At 45.2% G+C, this 16,173-nt stretch overlaps 4 protein-coding genes across 7 annotated transcripts; 2 read left to right on the top strand and 2 right to left on the bottom strand.

Moving 5' to 3' along the window:
* The first annotated feature begins 1,444 nt into the window (after nt 1-1,444).
* Nucleotides 1,445-3,327, top strand: LOC135640678 (NAC domain-containing protein 92-like). Of its 3 annotated transcripts, none has more exons than XM_065155367.1 (3): nt 1,445-1,558; nt 1,710-2,302; nt 2,437-3,327. In XM_065155367.1, the coding sequence occupies exons 2-3, from the start codon at nt 1,718-1,720 to the stop codon at nt 3,010-3,012; spliced, it is 1,161 nt and encodes a 386-aa protein (XP_065011439.1). In that variant the 5' UTR covers nt 1,445-1,558; nt 1,710-1,717; the 3' UTR covers nt 3,013-3,327. The 3 variants fall into 3 exon arrangements, with proteins under 3 accessions (XP_065011439.1, XP_065011438.1, XP_065011440.1); XM_065155368.1 differs by lacking the exon at nt 1,445-1,558 and having other exon boundaries at nt 1,568-1,904; nt 2,022-2,302; XM_065155366.1 differs by lacking the exon at nt 1,445-1,558 and having other exon boundaries at nt 1,565-2,302.
* Nucleotides 3,328-5,415: 2,088 nt separating this feature from the next.
* LOC135640248 (E3 ubiquitin-protein ligase SIRP1-like) lies at nt 5,416-7,344 on the bottom strand. Of its 2 annotated transcripts, none has more exons than XM_065154519.1 (2): nt 6,932-7,344; nt 5,416-6,552 (listed from the first exon to the last, which is right to left on the bottom strand). In XM_065154519.1, the coding sequence occupies exon 2, from the start codon at nt 6,509-6,511 to the stop codon at nt 5,531-5,533; it is 981 nt and encodes a 326-aa protein (XP_065010591.1). In that variant the 5' UTR covers nt 6,512-6,552; nt 6,932-7,344; the 3' UTR covers nt 5,416-5,530. The 2 variants fall into 2 exon arrangements, with proteins under 2 accessions (XP_065010591.1, XP_065010590.1); XM_065154518.1 differs by having other exon boundaries at nt 7,101-7,332.
* Nucleotides 7,345-8,000: 656 nt separating this feature from the next.
* On the top strand, nt 8,001-11,231 carry LOC103987305 (putative disease resistance protein RGA3). Its single transcript, XM_009405567.3, has one exon. The coding sequence runs from the start codon at nt 8,288-8,290 to the stop codon at nt 11,084-11,086; it is 2,799 nt and encodes a 932-aa protein (XP_009403842.2). The 5' UTR covers nt 8,001-8,287; the 3' UTR covers nt 11,087-11,231.
* Nucleotides 11,232-12,144: 913 nt separating this feature from the next.
* Nucleotides 12,145-16,015, bottom strand: LOC135640249 (ADP-ribosylation factor 2-B). The gene is made up of 7 exons (XM_065154520.1): nt 15,921-16,015; nt 15,487-15,645; nt 14,396-14,466; nt 13,987-14,106; nt 13,189-13,307; nt 12,604-12,685; nt 12,145-12,378 (listed from the first exon to the last, which is right to left on the bottom strand). Exons 2-7 carry the CDS (start codon nt 15,632-15,634, stop codon nt 12,376-12,378), a joined length of 543 nt encoding a protein of 180 aa, XP_065010592.1. The 5' UTR covers nt 15,635-15,645; nt 15,921-16,015; the 3' UTR covers nt 12,145-12,375.
* Nucleotides 16,016-16,173: the final 158 nt, after the last annotated feature.

Below are 16,173 nucleotides of genomic sequence, written 5' to 3'. Positions count from 1 at the left end.
ACGTTGACTTGATGAATCCAATGATTTAGACGGCCGATCCGAGGGTGTCAGGACGATCCGGCTTGGGTTCCTTTGACGTCATCGTGGGCATCAGCAGCAGCACCTCGATAGAGAGAGGATGGATGATTAATTGGCTGTGCCGCCAACCTTTTGCTCTGCCTTCAAGCTTGCAAGATTAGCTTCCACACGTTGCTTCTTGGTTGGGTCCCACACGGTTGATGGTGCGGCTTTCGACGCCATTAATTATTATTCTCTTACAATTGGTCGTCGATCAATGTAGCAAACAACAACAATTTTCTTTCATTTTTATGTTTCTCGGCCAACTCTTTCTTTTTTTTTCTTTACATCAACCGGATCGTTGATGTGGATCGAGAAGGAAGTATCCCATGGGATCAACCCATCTCTTCCCGGTTTGATTGCTTATCCCATGGAAAAGCAGAATCAGACACGAGGAGCTCCGATTTCCGCTTTTCCGGATGGATCGATCCATCCGTTTGTGCAACCATGGTTAAGAATAAATGCTCTTTCTTTCTTTCTTCTTTCTCTCTCTTTCTCCTTTACGTGGACTAGGATAGGGAATAGGGATGGGGAGGTGGGTGTAGTAGGCTCACAGGTACACGTTGGAGTGAGGTGGCGGAGGAGCGTTGACACACGTAGGGGAGGAGCGGTGGCTTGAACCCGAAGCCGCGCCCCTGCCGGGTTTTCCGGCAGCCTGCGGGGCCTGCTGGGCGTGAAAGCGAGGCCTTTGGGAGTTGGCCGTTGTTAGCTTTTGGGAGTATATGGCCGCGAGGATTGTGTGAATTCCCGCTGGTTGTATATATATCTGGACATGCTTAACATGATGCTTCTCCCTCGGCGGCTCGGCTCATCGACGCCTTTACTATTACTCAACGAAATAGTTTACAGCTCGATCCGAGTGGAAACACAATCGCCGAGCTATGTGCTTGGCCAGAGCCGAAACACGTGAGCCTTCCTGTTGGTGATGCATCATCGGAAGGCACGTAGTCGCTGCGGCTTACAACGTTGAACAAAAACTCGCCAGTAGGTATGTCCTTCCGACTTCGAAAGGTCGGTTCAGCTGCACGTACGAATGCATCTGCCTACCTCATCTCCTCTTAAACTAATCCATAAAGTTGACATTCATATTTAGTTTCTGGCCTCACAAGATCAATGCCGCAACACACTGAAACCACCTTACTACAAGCTCTCTTGTCATGTTGCAGTGAGATACCTACCAAAATGGACAGCAAGTGGCATAAAGAAGAGAGAGAGAGAGAGAGAGAGAGAGACCAGGACAAACTTAGTATAAACTATTCCTCCACTAAAATATAGGGTGGGAACAGTTATATTCTATTCATGTAAAGAATTATGTGGGCTGCAAAACCAGTAACTGCAGCAATAAAAGACTGGGGACCTTCCCCCATGAGGCTTCTCCTAGAAATGACTTGAATGGCACGGATCTTTGGCTTCGAGGAACCCACCCTGCGCCTATTTAAGTAGCTCCCTGCCCTCTATTTTCTTCTTTCTTAAATCCACCTCGAAGTCGCAGCACAATTTGGTATGTTCTCCGTTCACATGTATCCTCGCTTGTTTTGTTCCCACTCCTGGGTCTTCATTTTGCCTGCAGCGTCTTGCATTTTTGGGAAGTCGTGAGGTTGCATAGCTTTCTGTGTTCTTTCTCTTCATCTTTTTATTCTTGTGTTTCCAAGGTGCAATCATGGTCGATGTTTCGGTGCTCAACATGGATGATGACTGCATGGACTTGCCCCCTGGCTTCAGATTCCACCCCACGGATGAGGAGATTATAACTCACTACCTCTCGCAGAAGGTTATCGACCGCGGCTTCAGCGCAAGAGCCATGGGAGAGGTGGACCTCAACAAGTGCGAGCCATGGGATCTTCCGAGTAATCGACCTGCCGCTTCTCCTCTTTCATACATCTTCTCTTCCACCGTGATTCCTTTTGCTGCTTGGTTTTCTGATCGTGTTGACTCGGGCGTCAAACTTTGTTTCGATTCTAAAGGCAAAGCGAGGATGGGAGAGAAGGAATGGTACTTCTTCTGTCAGAGGGATAGGAAGTACCCGACTGGCATGAGGACCAACAGGGCCACAGAAGCTGGCTATTGGAAGGCCACAGGAAAAGATAAGGAGATCTACAGGGGGAGAAGAGTCCTTGTTGGGATGAAGAAGACGCTGGTGTTCTACAGAGGAAGAGCTCCCAGAGGACACAAGACTAATTGGGTGATGCATGAGTTCAGGCTCGAAGGCAAATTCCCATTCCCCGGTGTCCCAAAGTCCGCAAAGGTAAACTCATCTCTTCTCCATGGCGACCAAACCACGAGATTTCCTTTCATCAGAGAACTTAATCGTTTTCCGTTCCTTAATTCCTTTAGGGCAAAACTTACGGGTTGTCGGAAATCTGAACTTTGTGATCGCAGGATGAATGGGTCGTGTGTAGGGTCTTTCATAAGAACATGGGAATAACGAGAAGCCCACCACCACCTGGATCAGAAAGGATTGATTCTCTTGGAAAAGATCTCTTCGACTCTACCGCATTGCCCCCTCTCATGGATCCTCCTTACCTCAGCTCCGACGCGAGACCTAGCTCATGCTTCATCGACAAAGAGGAAGGCTTTGATTTCAAAGATATTCCTAGCTTTTCCGCCATGATGGGCATGGAGGATCAAGTGAGCTCAAATCCGCCTCAGAGTTCGATCTTCTACTCACAAGTCCTTGCTCAAAGCCCTTACTGCTCGTTTCCGGGCCACTTGCACCAGCAGCAAGCAATGACGAGAGCTTTGGCTGCCGACCATGATGCATCTTCTGCCATCAGGAGGCATTGCAAGATGGAGCAGTGCTGGAACAATTCGATGGGCTGCCCCTCCCAGGACACCGGCCTGAGCACCGATCGCAACACCGAGATCTCCTCCTCCATGGTGTCAAATCACTTTGGCGACTTCGACAATCCTTCATGTGGACCGCTGATAAATTTGGACAATATATGGAAGTACTGAAGAGGCTAACTCCATGGGGTTACGATCGCTTAATATCTTATCTCCAACTCCTCTCATGTCTTATTAATCATAGAGGAGACAGCATGGACTCTTACTGTACATAAATTTCCTATCGTACGCGTAGTGTATCTCTCTCTCTCTATACGCTAATGACAGAGAAACGGGAGGAGGTGTCAGAACTAGTGTGAATGTTTATTCTCTTGATCTATCTCCCGGATTCCTGTCCTGTATCATATACTTAATTGTGTCAGATGGAACTGCTGCAAATTGTATACCTTTGTTGTAACGAGATCATTTGGGTTTTGTGTTCTAAAATGTTCTGGATGTGCATACTCGATATCTTAATCGATGATATATCTTCACCCAGATGCTATTTTCCATGGTGCAATTAGATCCGGCGTCGTTGCTTTCTCGGTTTGTTCAGTACTTTCAGACTTGTTCCTAACTTGCACGGAGAGCGTGTCCCGCTGAGATCAATTAAATTAACTTCAAATTTCTCGTCCTTTCATCCGTCATCGGCGTCTCTTCTCTTCAGTAATTTGAGTTGCTCAAAAGTCTAAAAACGACACGATGACTGTCATCTGTAAAGATGAGCTGAGCCAAGATAAGTTTGAGGAGGGAGGAAGAGGAAGAGGAAGGGTTCTTCTATTCGTGTGATTTGCTTGGCTTAATGGCTTACTCCTTGCACGATGGTACAGTAATTAGGCCCAGCTTTCATGCATTAAAATCCGGAGAAAGAAAGAAAATTTGCGACAAATACTCTCTGCCTACTCATGTAGAACACGTGCAACTTGTGCCCTAATCTTGGTGTTATCTATCTATCTATCTATATGCAGCTGCACTACAGCGTGTTCTAACTCACCCAAGAAGCATCACTGTGTACTGCGAACAAATAACTTGGCACAGAGAAAAAACAAATGCCATAGTGGCAGATACTTGCAGCACAGTCATCCTTGGGAAACATTCATATATTCCTTGCTTCATGCTACGGAAACCCGACGACTTTTCTTGGAAGCAATAGCACACCATATACCTGTGCTAACCAAGACTTCCGGATCTTGTAATTATTTCATGCAGTTCGTATCCTCGGCAGTGGTATGACGTCAAGCACCGTGTAGATTACAGCGACAAGCGAGCTCTCCATCCATGTCGAGCAGCGGCACCAGATCTTGCTGAGCTTTGAGGAGAGGCATCTCAGCTAATTGCATCACGCCATGGCTTGTCTTTGCACCCCCGCCCCCTCCCAAAACAAAGACCAATATCTTCTACATGCACAAATATGCTGATCTTTTAACGTGTACGTATACACTTGTCGCTTGCTTTCATCATGTTTTCCCAGTTTAAATTGCTTTCTGTGATGCAGAATCCCGGGAGTGTGCTATTCTCATCATCCATGATTTGGATAAGTCATGACATGGTTTGTTCAACCAGCTCCTTCTTAGTGTTTCCCTCTCCTCTCTCTCTCTCTCTCTCTCTCTCTCTCTCTCTCTCTCTCTCTCTCTCTCTCTCTCTCTCTCTGTCTCTGTCTCTATTTGTGTTTGATCAAAACTGACTTCCAACTATGCTGTATGTGATGCTTATCAAGAGATTTCATGAGTTCTAGAATGTTAAGCAACCGGATAACCAATGGATGTCTTAGGCAACACCAATCAATTGCTGCTGGTCATAGTGCTACCTAAACCAGTATTGTTTTTTATGCTAACCATGAAGAATGCGTCTATCGAACGAGAACTGGCAACAAGCATTTTGCCTTATTTAGTTTAATCGAACAACGAGGTAAGATTATGCAAGCTTTTGATCATAAGAGACTATTATGCTACTTATTTAGTTTGGAAAAGTGAGATGATTATGTAACATGAGCATGTCTTGCAAGTCATGCCTCGTCGCTTCTTCCATCGCAATTCGTACGTCATAAGAAAAATGGCACGCATCCATGCAGCCGACGACACCTCTTCCGGCCGCCGATTAGAATTGGCTTGGCCACCCGAGGTACGGATGCATGGCTTGGTGATTCCCAAAAGAGATCAGCAAAGAATGATTCTGGTTAGGTGCTGCGAGTTGTTCTTCTGGGAAAACTGAGGCAGACAGGCGAAGACGAATGATCTATTGCTGTTCTGTTCATGACTGGTTCTCAAGTCATACTCTCCATTGTTGCACGCTTTTATCGAGTGCGGATGGTTGGTTGGCCCCCTTACGTCTTCACGTGTTCGTCAGATCGAAAGCAGCTCGAGAATGGCGAGCGGATCGACAGGCCAAAACACAAGGAACTGCTGCAATCGATCTCCATGCATGATTTCTAGTATCAACCGGCACTGCAATCGATCGGACATGATGAGATATTGTTACCTGCTGTTTGCTGCAGGTATACGCGTCCAAAGCGAACGATCACAATAGAAGGGGAACTCGAGAATCGAACAGTGCATGTACTTTCGTTCCTTCTTTCGGCATGCTAAATCAGCAGATGAAACGATATATGTACAAGAAGCTACCCAAAAAAACCCTCGAGGCAGCGGCATCTTCAATTCTCGTTTGGCTGAGAGTTACTCCCTGAGGTCGATGATGACGATGATGGGGGTGACGAAACAGAGCTGCTACTGCTGCTCTGAGACCCTGACAAAGAGAACAAGCGATGGGAAGGCCAAGGAAGGCTTTCCCCACCACCGACGCCCTCTCTGCTGACACTCCCGCCTGCGCTAGGGACCACCTTCGATTCATCGGCAGGCATCTGAAACCGGCAAACAGGGCACGAACTATGGAGGTCCAGCCACGGCAAGATGCAACCGCTGTGGAACGTGTGCTTGCAGGGCATCTCCCTGCCCTCATCACCCACCTCCAAGTCCTCCAAGCATATCGAACAACTCGTATTCTTCTCGATTTTCACCGTCGGCATTGCATCCACGGCCTCTTTCAGAGCCGGCGGCGTCCCGTACCGGCTCGTCTCGCTCTCTGCCAGACGCTGCAACAAAAGATCCAGACCCGGGCCAAGAAAGTAGTCTCCCGGAGAAACGCCGGTGGTGCTGCTGCTGTGGCTTAGCAGCTGGTTGGCATCCGATGATCCTTGCAGAATTATGGGATCGGTGAAAGGATTGATGAGGATGAGGCTCTCCCGACGCCTTCCGCTCTCCCTCTCGGCGTCGGCCCCATCGGACTCCCGTCGGTTCCCCTCCCGGAGGACATGGAGCAAGTGAAGGATGGCGGAGGTCCTTCTCCGCCTTCGTCGAATGGTCTCCATTTGGCGGTCTCCGTCCGGGTCCGAGTTCTCCCTCTCCTCTTCCCTGTGAACTCTCCGGCGGCGCAAGGAGCCACCTCCGAGCATTCCGAGCCAGATCGGGGCCCACAGGGAGAGGGCCTGATCGTCCATGTCTCCTCTCGCATCCATCTCTTCCACGAATCCACCGTTACAATGTGGGCATTTGAGCTCCATCTCCACGATCGGACTCACCAATTGAGAGCACATGTGGCACCAATATCTAGCGGCTATGGCCTCACTCTCACCCATTTTTCCTGCCTCTCGCCCTCCACAGACAGCCCTCCTCCGGTCTACACATATCACAAAAAACCAGATGTGATGAATGGAAAGCGCAACAAAGGAAGCTTAGAGGAAACACGAAAGGTGAAAATAATCGTAGCGAGATGGCAATCCAGCAGGGAAAAATCCTAACGATAAAGGAAATTTGTGTTCTTGACATTACTGACAAGTATTAAAGGAGAACACAGTTTCTCCGATTTAGTCTGCTTTCCGGACCATCCAACATGCGGAAGAACAGATCCGTATCAGATCATCAAAAATATCAACTTTCTTCTTCATTCATCCAATCAAGAAAGCAATTTGCACGCGGGGAACATCATATTCCGAGGAGATCAAGATCAAGATTCCCCCAATAAAACTCGCAAAAGGAGAGCAGAGATCGAACATTACAGGTGACAACGGATCCGAAATCTGAGACGGCAGAAAATTCAGGTCATAGAATAATCGCACGCCTCATAGGATGCGGAGGAGGATCCGTCGTCGCGAGACCGAAGAAAGGCAAGCGGAAGATTTCCCAGAATACATCTTCGTGCGAGGAAAAAGAGAAAGATAGATATACCTGCGGAGGCGAGGGCAGGGCTCGGATGGATCGAGTATGGTGGTGGAAAGAATGGTGGAGGTCAGAAAAAGGAGCACATCCGATGGTTCTCCACCATCCCTATATATGAACAGAGGCTATCATTTGGTTGTCTATTTGTGCACTTACCACCATACGACTGATCTGTAAAAATTGTTCTCTCTCTCTCTCTCTCTCTTCCTTGTTTTCCTATTTTAAATCTTTGTTTTGCTGTTGTCTTCTTTTCCGGACGGTGGTTGATGTTAATGTATGCTTTCTCCGTCGCCACCGCCCACCTTATGTGTACCGCAATACTAAACCGGAGCTCCTCACACTTGTGCGTGTGTGTGTGTGTGGGGGGGGGGGTCAGACAGGGGATTGGATCCTTACTTGGCACTCAACGACCGGAAAGAAGAGGGACGCCACCGCGTGTGCTGTACAGCGAGAAGCCAGCTTTAGATTTTATTTGGAGTGCGGATGCTGTGCAGGGCAGTCGGACCAACCGTCCCATGTTGTTGTACAGCTGTTTACGCTTTATACAGAATTGGAATGGATCCCACCACGATGAATCATTGTCTCATAGATTTGGGCTCGGATTGGTTGTCCCTCTATCGATCTAATGCGGTGGGACATTATGGGTGTTGGATTTAATCTCTCACTTGCAGTTTTGCTGCCGATTAAAAGGGATCTTCCGATCGACAGTTTGGGAAGACGGAGATCTGTGAATGCAGCAGCAGCACCATTGAGGTTATTGTTGGGTTGTTGATGCGGTGCGACCCAATGAGAGCGTTCGATTCAACTCAAGCTCTCGCCCAATCGGAGACTCCTCGGTGATCGCGTGGTCATCAAGTTGTTATTTTACTCACAGGCTACTTACATATTTAAAATATAAAAAATAAATAAAAAAAAATAAAAAATTAAAATGAAATGCATCATATGAGACAAATAAAAAAAGAAAAGTGTTTTGTGGAAATTGCCCGAAGGTGAGGTGTATAATCTTTCTTAAGTACTGGCGTAATTATGTAATTTTAATATCATTATTAATTAGGTAGAGGTATTCCGAGTCAAAGTCAAGTCGACTCCACCATCTCCGGTTCCTCTCTCCGCACAAAGATCCAGCGGCAGCAGCCACCACCACCTCCTCCATCTTGTCATTCTCCTGCTCCTGTCCCCTCGACCGATCACTTACCATGGATCGGGAGGAACTTCTCAGAAATCTTGTCTCCAAGCTCGGCGAGCTAGCGCCTCTCGTCGAACTCTGGAACAAGGGCTTCGGATGGCTATGCTCCACTGTCGGGTCCGAGATCTCCCGCCTCCTTAGCGTGGAGGACGATGTCCAGAAGCTCCATAGGACCTTACTTCGGGCCCAATCCCTCCTCTCCGACGCCGAGGACCGCCGCTACATCGTGGACGAGTCCGTCAAGGGCTGGCTCCTCGAGCTCAAGGCCGTCGCCTTCGACGCCGACGATCTCCTCGACCGCTACCGGACCCTCCTTGACGTCGCCAAGCTCGCCAAGGACGGTGATTCGCGGAAGCGGAAGCGCTTCTGGTTCGGCTTCATCGGCCCGGACCTCGGTCTCCTCCAGCGCCGCAGCATCGGGATCGAGGTTGCCAAGATCCAGGACAGATTCAAGGAGATCGCTGATGGCCGAAATAATCTCCAACTGAAGCCCTCCGATGGGAGCAGGCGAGCCAAGAGTTCCCCGGATTCGGTTCCTCCATTGGCCGTGGCGTGTTTCGATCGATCAAACGTCGTGGGGAGAGACGAGGACTGCGAGAGGATTGTGCGTGCCCTGACAAAGGAGTGCGAGACGGTTCCTTCCGTGATCCCAATTTATGGCGTCGCGGGAGTCGGTAAGACCGCTCTTGCCCAATTAGTCTTCGACCATTTCTCTGAGAAGGATAGAGGGGAGAATCACCCCAATCCTAAACGGCCTTCTGGAGATGACAAGGGGAAAGGACCAGCGGTTGCGGTTGGCGACGACGAGTACTTTGACTTGAAGATATGGGTGTCGCTGCCCAAAGGCTGCGATGTTATCACGGCTACGAAAGAGATCGTCGATGATATAACCAAGAAAACCTGCAACGATCGGAGTTTGAACATCCTGCACCATCGTCTCAAGGAACTCCTCGACGGCAAGAAGTTCCTTCTGGTGCTCGACAATTTCTGGGCGGAGGACTGCAGCTTCTGGGACACGCTGCGCGCTCCTCTGCGGTACGGAGCCAAAGGAAGCAAGGTTTTGATTACGACTCGGAGCAAAGTGGTGTCGAGTCGGATGACGACGCAGCCAGTGCTCCCTTTAGAAGGCCTGAACGAGAGCGATTGCTGGGCGCTGCTTCGTGGTGTGGCATTCCCGCATCCTGAAGAGACCGTCGTTTCCAACCTGGAGGAGATCGGTAGGAAGATAGTGAGCAGATGCCAGGGATCACCTTTGGCCGCAAAGTCGCTCGGCGCCATCTTGTACGACGAAAACGACGAAGAAGTCTGGGATAGCATCCACCAGGAGATGTGGGCTCTCGAAGAGAACAACAATGAGATATTGTCCCGTCTCATGATAAGCTACCGCCATCTGACCTACCCGCTAAAGCAGTGCTTCGCTTACTGCTCCCTCTTCCCAAACGGATACGAATTCGACAAAGACGAGGTGGTCCAGATGTGGATAGCAGAAGGCTTGGTTCAGCGCAACGGGACGAGGAAGCCGGAGGCCATCGGCGGCAGGTACTTCGATCGCCTGCTATGGGGGTCGTTCTTCGAGAGGTCACACAAGCAGAAATACCGAATGCCCAGCCTGATCCATGATCTAGCCCGCCTCGTATCTAAGAATGAGCTACTGATCGTAGAGGATGGCGTGCTGCATGATCCACCGGGACGGCCTCGTTATGCATCTCTGTTTCACCCAAAGCTGAGTACGGTGGCATTGGAGAAGCTCTACGCTTACGAATGTCTGCGGACACTCAGATCGTATGGCGAATCTAAAGTGGGGCAAGTTCCGAAAGATCTTTTCTTCAAACTAAAATGGCTGCGGCTATTGGATTTGAGCAATAGTGACATAGAAGAATTGCCAGATTCGGTTGGTGATCTACTTCTCCTTAGGTACCTCGGCCTCAGGGGAACTGGCATTCGACGGCTGCCCGAATCGGTGAGCAACCTGTACAATTTGAAGACTCTGGAGCTGAGCGAGTGCGACAAGCTTTCGGAGTTGCCCAAAGGAACGAGCAAATTAGTCAACCTCAGGCATCTTGGCTTGCATCTCGACTGGGAAAAGGATGCTGATCTGAATTCCATGCCACCCGGAATTGGGCGTCTAACTTCTCTGCAGACGCTGTCGAGATTCACCGTCACCGCCGGCAGCGAGTGCGACATCGGCGAGTTGAAGGATTTGAATCTTAAAGGAGAGCTTTGCATCTCTAAGCTAGAGAAGATGGCGGATGCAGGCGATGCCGGAGCGGCTAATTTGATGGGGAAGAAGTACATCAGGAAGCTGGCGCTGCGGTGGACCGCTCAGCCTCTTCAGACCTCAGCAGATGAAAACCGAAGAAGGAATCCGCATGAGCAAGTTGCTGACAGGCTTCGTCCTCATAGGAATCTCGAACATCTATGGATTGTGAACTATCCGGGAAGAACATTTCCGAATTGGATGGATGATCGTTCTTTGTGGAAGCTAGAAACGGTGAGACTCTCCGGCTGTGTCGGTTGCGAACACTTGCCTTCGCTTGGGCGGCTACCGCGGCTCAAGAAGTTGCACGTAGAAAAGATGGACCGGCTGAGAAACTTGGGAAATATATTGGGATTTCCAACCTTGGAGGTTCTTACGATTAGGAACATGCTTTTATTGGAGAAATTGTTTGAAGTGGAAGCAGGTGAGATTCCCACGCTCCGTGAACTTAACCTCGTCTCCTGCCCCAAATTACGTGAGCTGATTCCACTTCCATCGACGACAATAAAACTGGAAATAAGTGACTGCGAGCTTCTGAACTCTGCTTCTTGAATTCTATAGCCTCTGTAATTGTATCATGATTCAGCAGCGGTTGCAAACCTCAGGTGTACGGCTGCTGCTAATGTAGGTAGGCTCATCTGATAGAGAGTTCTGCGATTTTTTTCGTCGGTATAAAATTTCATGTATAATTAATTCATCACATCATCTTTGGTACTTGATGTTATTGGTATTAAGTTGCTGCATCTGTATACCATTCATTCGAGACTGGACCGCATATGCAAGGATGGAAAGAGGGATGAGAAAAGCCAGCCAGCCATGTTTGACGAAGCTTGTGTGATAAGAATAGAAGCCACGTGCGATGGGACTCGCAACGACGACAAGAAAAGAAGAGGCAAGCCACAGATGTAGGGCCTTCTGCTTAGACGTAGGAGCAGGAATCAATGGCCAATTGGGACAATTGGCCATGATTATTATTGGGAGTCCTTAGGTGCCAATTGGGACAAGAGAGTGGAATGAATCCATGGCCTTAAATGAGCTAAGATCCTATTGGCCTCTAGTGTTTGTACTGCTGCAAGTGCAAAATAAAGGGTGGAGGAGCACTTCTGCCGAGGAGTAATGAATTCGGTTCCATCGTTTGTTCTTGGGAATCATTTTGGCCCCTTCTCTTGTTTCTATTTCTCAGCAGGTGTTTGACTCTCTGCTGGGACAGGGAAAGCAGACGTCGTTCTTTTGTTTTCTCACTTTGAATTAGAAGAGGGGCTCTCTTTCAGGAGTTGACAAGTGTGAAAAATAGCTCTCTATTTTTAATTTTCCTGAAGAACTTAGGAGGATGAGTCTATCTGTCATAATATAATAACTAACGTATGCCAAATATTCCATGTTAATTTTTTTTTTGTTTTTCAGATGGCAATATAGTTGATCACATTCAACCACCCACCACCCTAAAAGGTAAACTTTCTACATTCATCTGAATTAATTGCTCTGTTGGTAAAAAAAGCCCATTATGCATCGTCCCTACCAAGATAAGCAAATCCTATGTCAAAATAAAATATCAGATAAAATAATAGGGCCAGCATCATCCCCAAACCTATTCAACAAAGCGAGTAGCATACCAGCAAAAAGAATTCATAAACATAGAACAGGTGTAAGGTAGCCAACACGGTTATTTTACTGTCAAAGTATTACTTAGGTTTTGAAAAAGCATAAGACAAGGGAAAAAGATGACCCATTCAAGTGAAACATTATAAGTTGCGTTGGTTTCGATGTGTCCCAAAAGCGTGCAACAATGTGGAAAATTCCATAATACTGATGCTGTCATGCGCCCCTCCAAGCAACCTTGGTTACTGTAAAAAAATAAGCATGTCAGCACCAAAATATTGGGTCACCACGACTGCATATATACCAACTCTCTCCTCCATTAAATATAAAAAGAAAAAAATGATGCCACGACTCTCAAGAATTTGACAAATAAAAAGGGAATTGGTGCATGCATGCGATGCACGCATACATAGACTTGGATTATAAAGTTCTAACCAACCACAAGGATGAACAAAAGAGTAAGTAAATACCTTGCTGGCAATGTTGCTAGAAAGCCAGTCGAGCCCCTCGTATAAGCCCTCACCAGATGTGGCACAAGTGCTCTGTATGTACCTAAAACAGTATAAAGTGCAGAAAACCAGTCAGCAGTATGAACGACCTATATTTTTTAATCAATCATAAGAAACCTGAAAATTTCTGCAAGTGGTCCTTTCAAAAAAGAAAGTCACCAGATGTATGAAGACATTTTCTAAAACATCCGGTTTGGTTGGGAAAAAGAAAAAAAAAAAAGAAAGTCAATGGTCCTTTCTAGAAAGCCAATCTGGATTTTCTAAAAAGTAGCTTTCCGACCAAAATTTTAAACCTTCAAATGAAAGTCAAGTGGTCCTTTACCAAAAGAAACGAACAAAAGGCTACCTAATATTAAGTTTATCTAATGTCACCATCAAACATATGCTTTGATCTATTTGCAGAAAATCAACTCCTTTACATTTCTGCACTTATATATATATATATATATATATATATATATATATATATATATATATATATATATATATATATATATATATATATATATATATATATATTAGCTCATCAAGTGAAGAATATCTTACCAGTGTCGCTGACGCAGGGAATGCAGACCAAGCTTATCAGTGATTTCAGCAGCATTCATTGCATTTGGAAGGTCTTGTTTGTTAGCAAACACAAGCAAGACAGCATCCCGTAACTCATCCTATCAGCATCGAAACACATTAAAAACAGATGGATCAGTAATCCATAGTAATAAAAAGATGCTACGTTGCTAAAGAAGATATCTGACATGCTTTAAATTTCGTATGAACTAAATGATTGGTAAAATGGGTTAAAAGGACATTCAAATACCAAAATGTTGATCCACCAAACTTCATTCACAAAGACATATATTGATGAAAATCATGATTAGACAAGTCATTTGAAAGAATCATCTGGTGAATTATTTACCCAATTAGTTTCTTTCTCAAATAACTTTGCATCCAAAAATATAAAAAATGGATCTAAATAGCTTTTATCGGTATAATGATCATACATATCTTTTTTTCTTTTGTCATCTAAAATCACAAGAAATTTACAACTGTTATCATATAAGTTCCTTCTATCACACCAATCAACAACTTTGTCATGTGTAGGAATCATTCACTTAATCCACTAGATAACCATGTAAGTGAAATTTTGTATGAGATTATGTATGAAGAAGTTAGTGCAGAACAAGAACATTTTCTTCATTTCTAAGGTTAATTGATGGCAGAAGTCAAAGCTTATTTAACATAATCCAATAAACACAACAATTCTACTTGAGTTAGGCTTTAACAAATCTGTTTTGTGCAAACATAACATTACATATTTAAAGGCATACCATCACTAGAAGAAGTTACCTCATTTAGCATCCTGTGGAGTTCATCTCTTGCCTCAACAACACGATCACGGTCATTGCTGTCAACAACGAAAATAAGGCCCTGTGTGTTCTGGAAGTAATGCCTCCACAGAGGTCTGATCTGTTCTTCCAAACAGCAAGATCACCAGAACATAGGCGTTGAGTAAACAGTCAAACAAGTTGCATTTTACCAGAATAATCATAAAGACAGAATCAGGCTACTTTTTACATGTAAAGTATCTGATATGTAGTATGCCAATTTAAGATAACCATACCTTAGAACACCTAAATGTTTTGTAAAATAATAATTTGTTGTAGGCAACTTAACCTCATAAGATGATCATCTTCAAACAACTCTTGTCACAGATGCTTGGATAATGAAAAACAGGCTAACATAATCACAGCAATACCTTGTCCTGACCACCAACATCCCATACAGTGAAGCTAATGTTTTTGTACTCAACGGTCTCCACATTGAATCCTGCATTAAAATCAACCAAATTTATTTAAAAAACTTTTAAATCTACGATTGTGTAAGCATGTACATTTTGATTGCTAAACACCAAGCAGCCATTAAGTCATTCATAATTTATTAAAAGTCATGCTTCTGCTATAAGAAAGCAAAAAATTATGCTCATTGACAAAAAAAAAAACCCTTAATTGCTCATGTGTTGAATAAGTAAACACAGTTTAAATGAAAATGTAATCATCACAACTGGAAGCCTCATCAACTCAACCAACGATTTCTAGAACTTCTTTTTGATATAAAGCTATTTGAGGACAAAAAGTGAAGGTCATATTTAGAGTAGGAAAATGGAAAACAAAGAACTAATCTAGTTAAATACTCCATATGCATTTACTATAGTCCAAACAAATCAGGATATGACCAAAAAGCTCAAAAAATTTGTAAAACTGTTGATACAATGATTGTTGGCAATATCTGTCAATTACACTAGCAATGCAACAAAAACAATAAGTAGATAAAAGATTAATAGAAAACTCAGGAATTTCTTTCATAGAAGTTAAGAGGTACACATAAAGGAGAGACAAATCATGGTTTGGAGACATGCCCGACATTGTCAGTATCTTCGTGATAACATATTCCATGAGTCCGTTCCGCGAACAAAATACTCAATTCGACAGGTGAAATAAAGAGAATTATCATGAATTTAAATTTGTTTCAAGTTTCTTTCCTCCCATAATTTTAGACTCATTCTCGTGAAGCAGAAAGCTAAAATTATGATTGTGAGCAAATAGAGCATAAGCAAATATGAATTTATGAAACAAGACGATCAATGTTCACAACCACCTATTATATATTTAGAAAAAAAAATGTCAATTAGATCGGCGCAGTATCACCAACGCACCATCCAAACACGAACGTGAGCCTTATTATCTGAAGTATCAAGCAGCCATCACAGAAAGAAATAAAGAACACTTCATTCCAGAATATTAAATTTTAATTGAGAAAAGCACATTTAGGGAAGCGAACAATACTCACCAATGGTTGGAATGGTGGTGACGATCTCTCCTAGCTTGAGCTTGTAAAGAATTGTGGTCTTACCAGCGGCATCAAGCCCGACCATCAGGATCCTCATCTCCTTCTTCGCAAACAGGCGGCTAAAGAGCTTTGCGAACGACAACCCCATCTTTCCTTCAGCTATCAAGAGAAAACATAACGAAAAATCAGCCCAAAAGGTAAAAACAACAAAAATGCACGGATCAAAGATCCAACACAATAATAAATGAGACTAAGATATGGAAAGGCTAAAAAAACCCAAGATCCACATGAATAGGGTTCCGATCCGAGAGTCCCCACAAGAGATCGATGTATGATTTAAGACGGAAGAAGAAGATTGAGGATTTCGGCGATCGATCATTGCGGCGATCTTCTGGATCAGACATACAGAAGAAGGAGAGGAGGATCGGAATCACCTGGAGATCGCGAAAGAGGTGGAGAGATCGAGAGGGATGGGGCGAGAGAGGCCTCCGCTTCTTCCCTTCCTTCGAAACCGCACGGAGAGGGGAAGGGAAAATGGAGATGCAAGGGAATAAATAGAAAGAACGCAACCGATGTCACGTGACTGTCATAAGGTGTTCGGTATAGGTCAGGTTCGTAACTGTTCGAAATAACGGCACCGCCGTTATGATGATTGTTCACGACTCCGTTATAATAAAGATAACAACT

The sequence above is a fragment of the Musa acuminata genome, chromosome BXJ3-6, assembly GCF_036884655.1.
Source record: "Musa acuminata AAA Group cultivar baxijiao chromosome BXJ3-6, Cavendish_Baxijiao_AAA, whole genome shotgun sequence".
Taxonomy (NCBI): Eukaryota; Viridiplantae; Streptophyta; class Magnoliopsida; order Zingiberales; family Musaceae; genus Musa; species Musa acuminata.
Note: the sequence above shows the minus strand (reverse complement) of the source record. Positions and strands in the feature narration are given on the sequence as shown.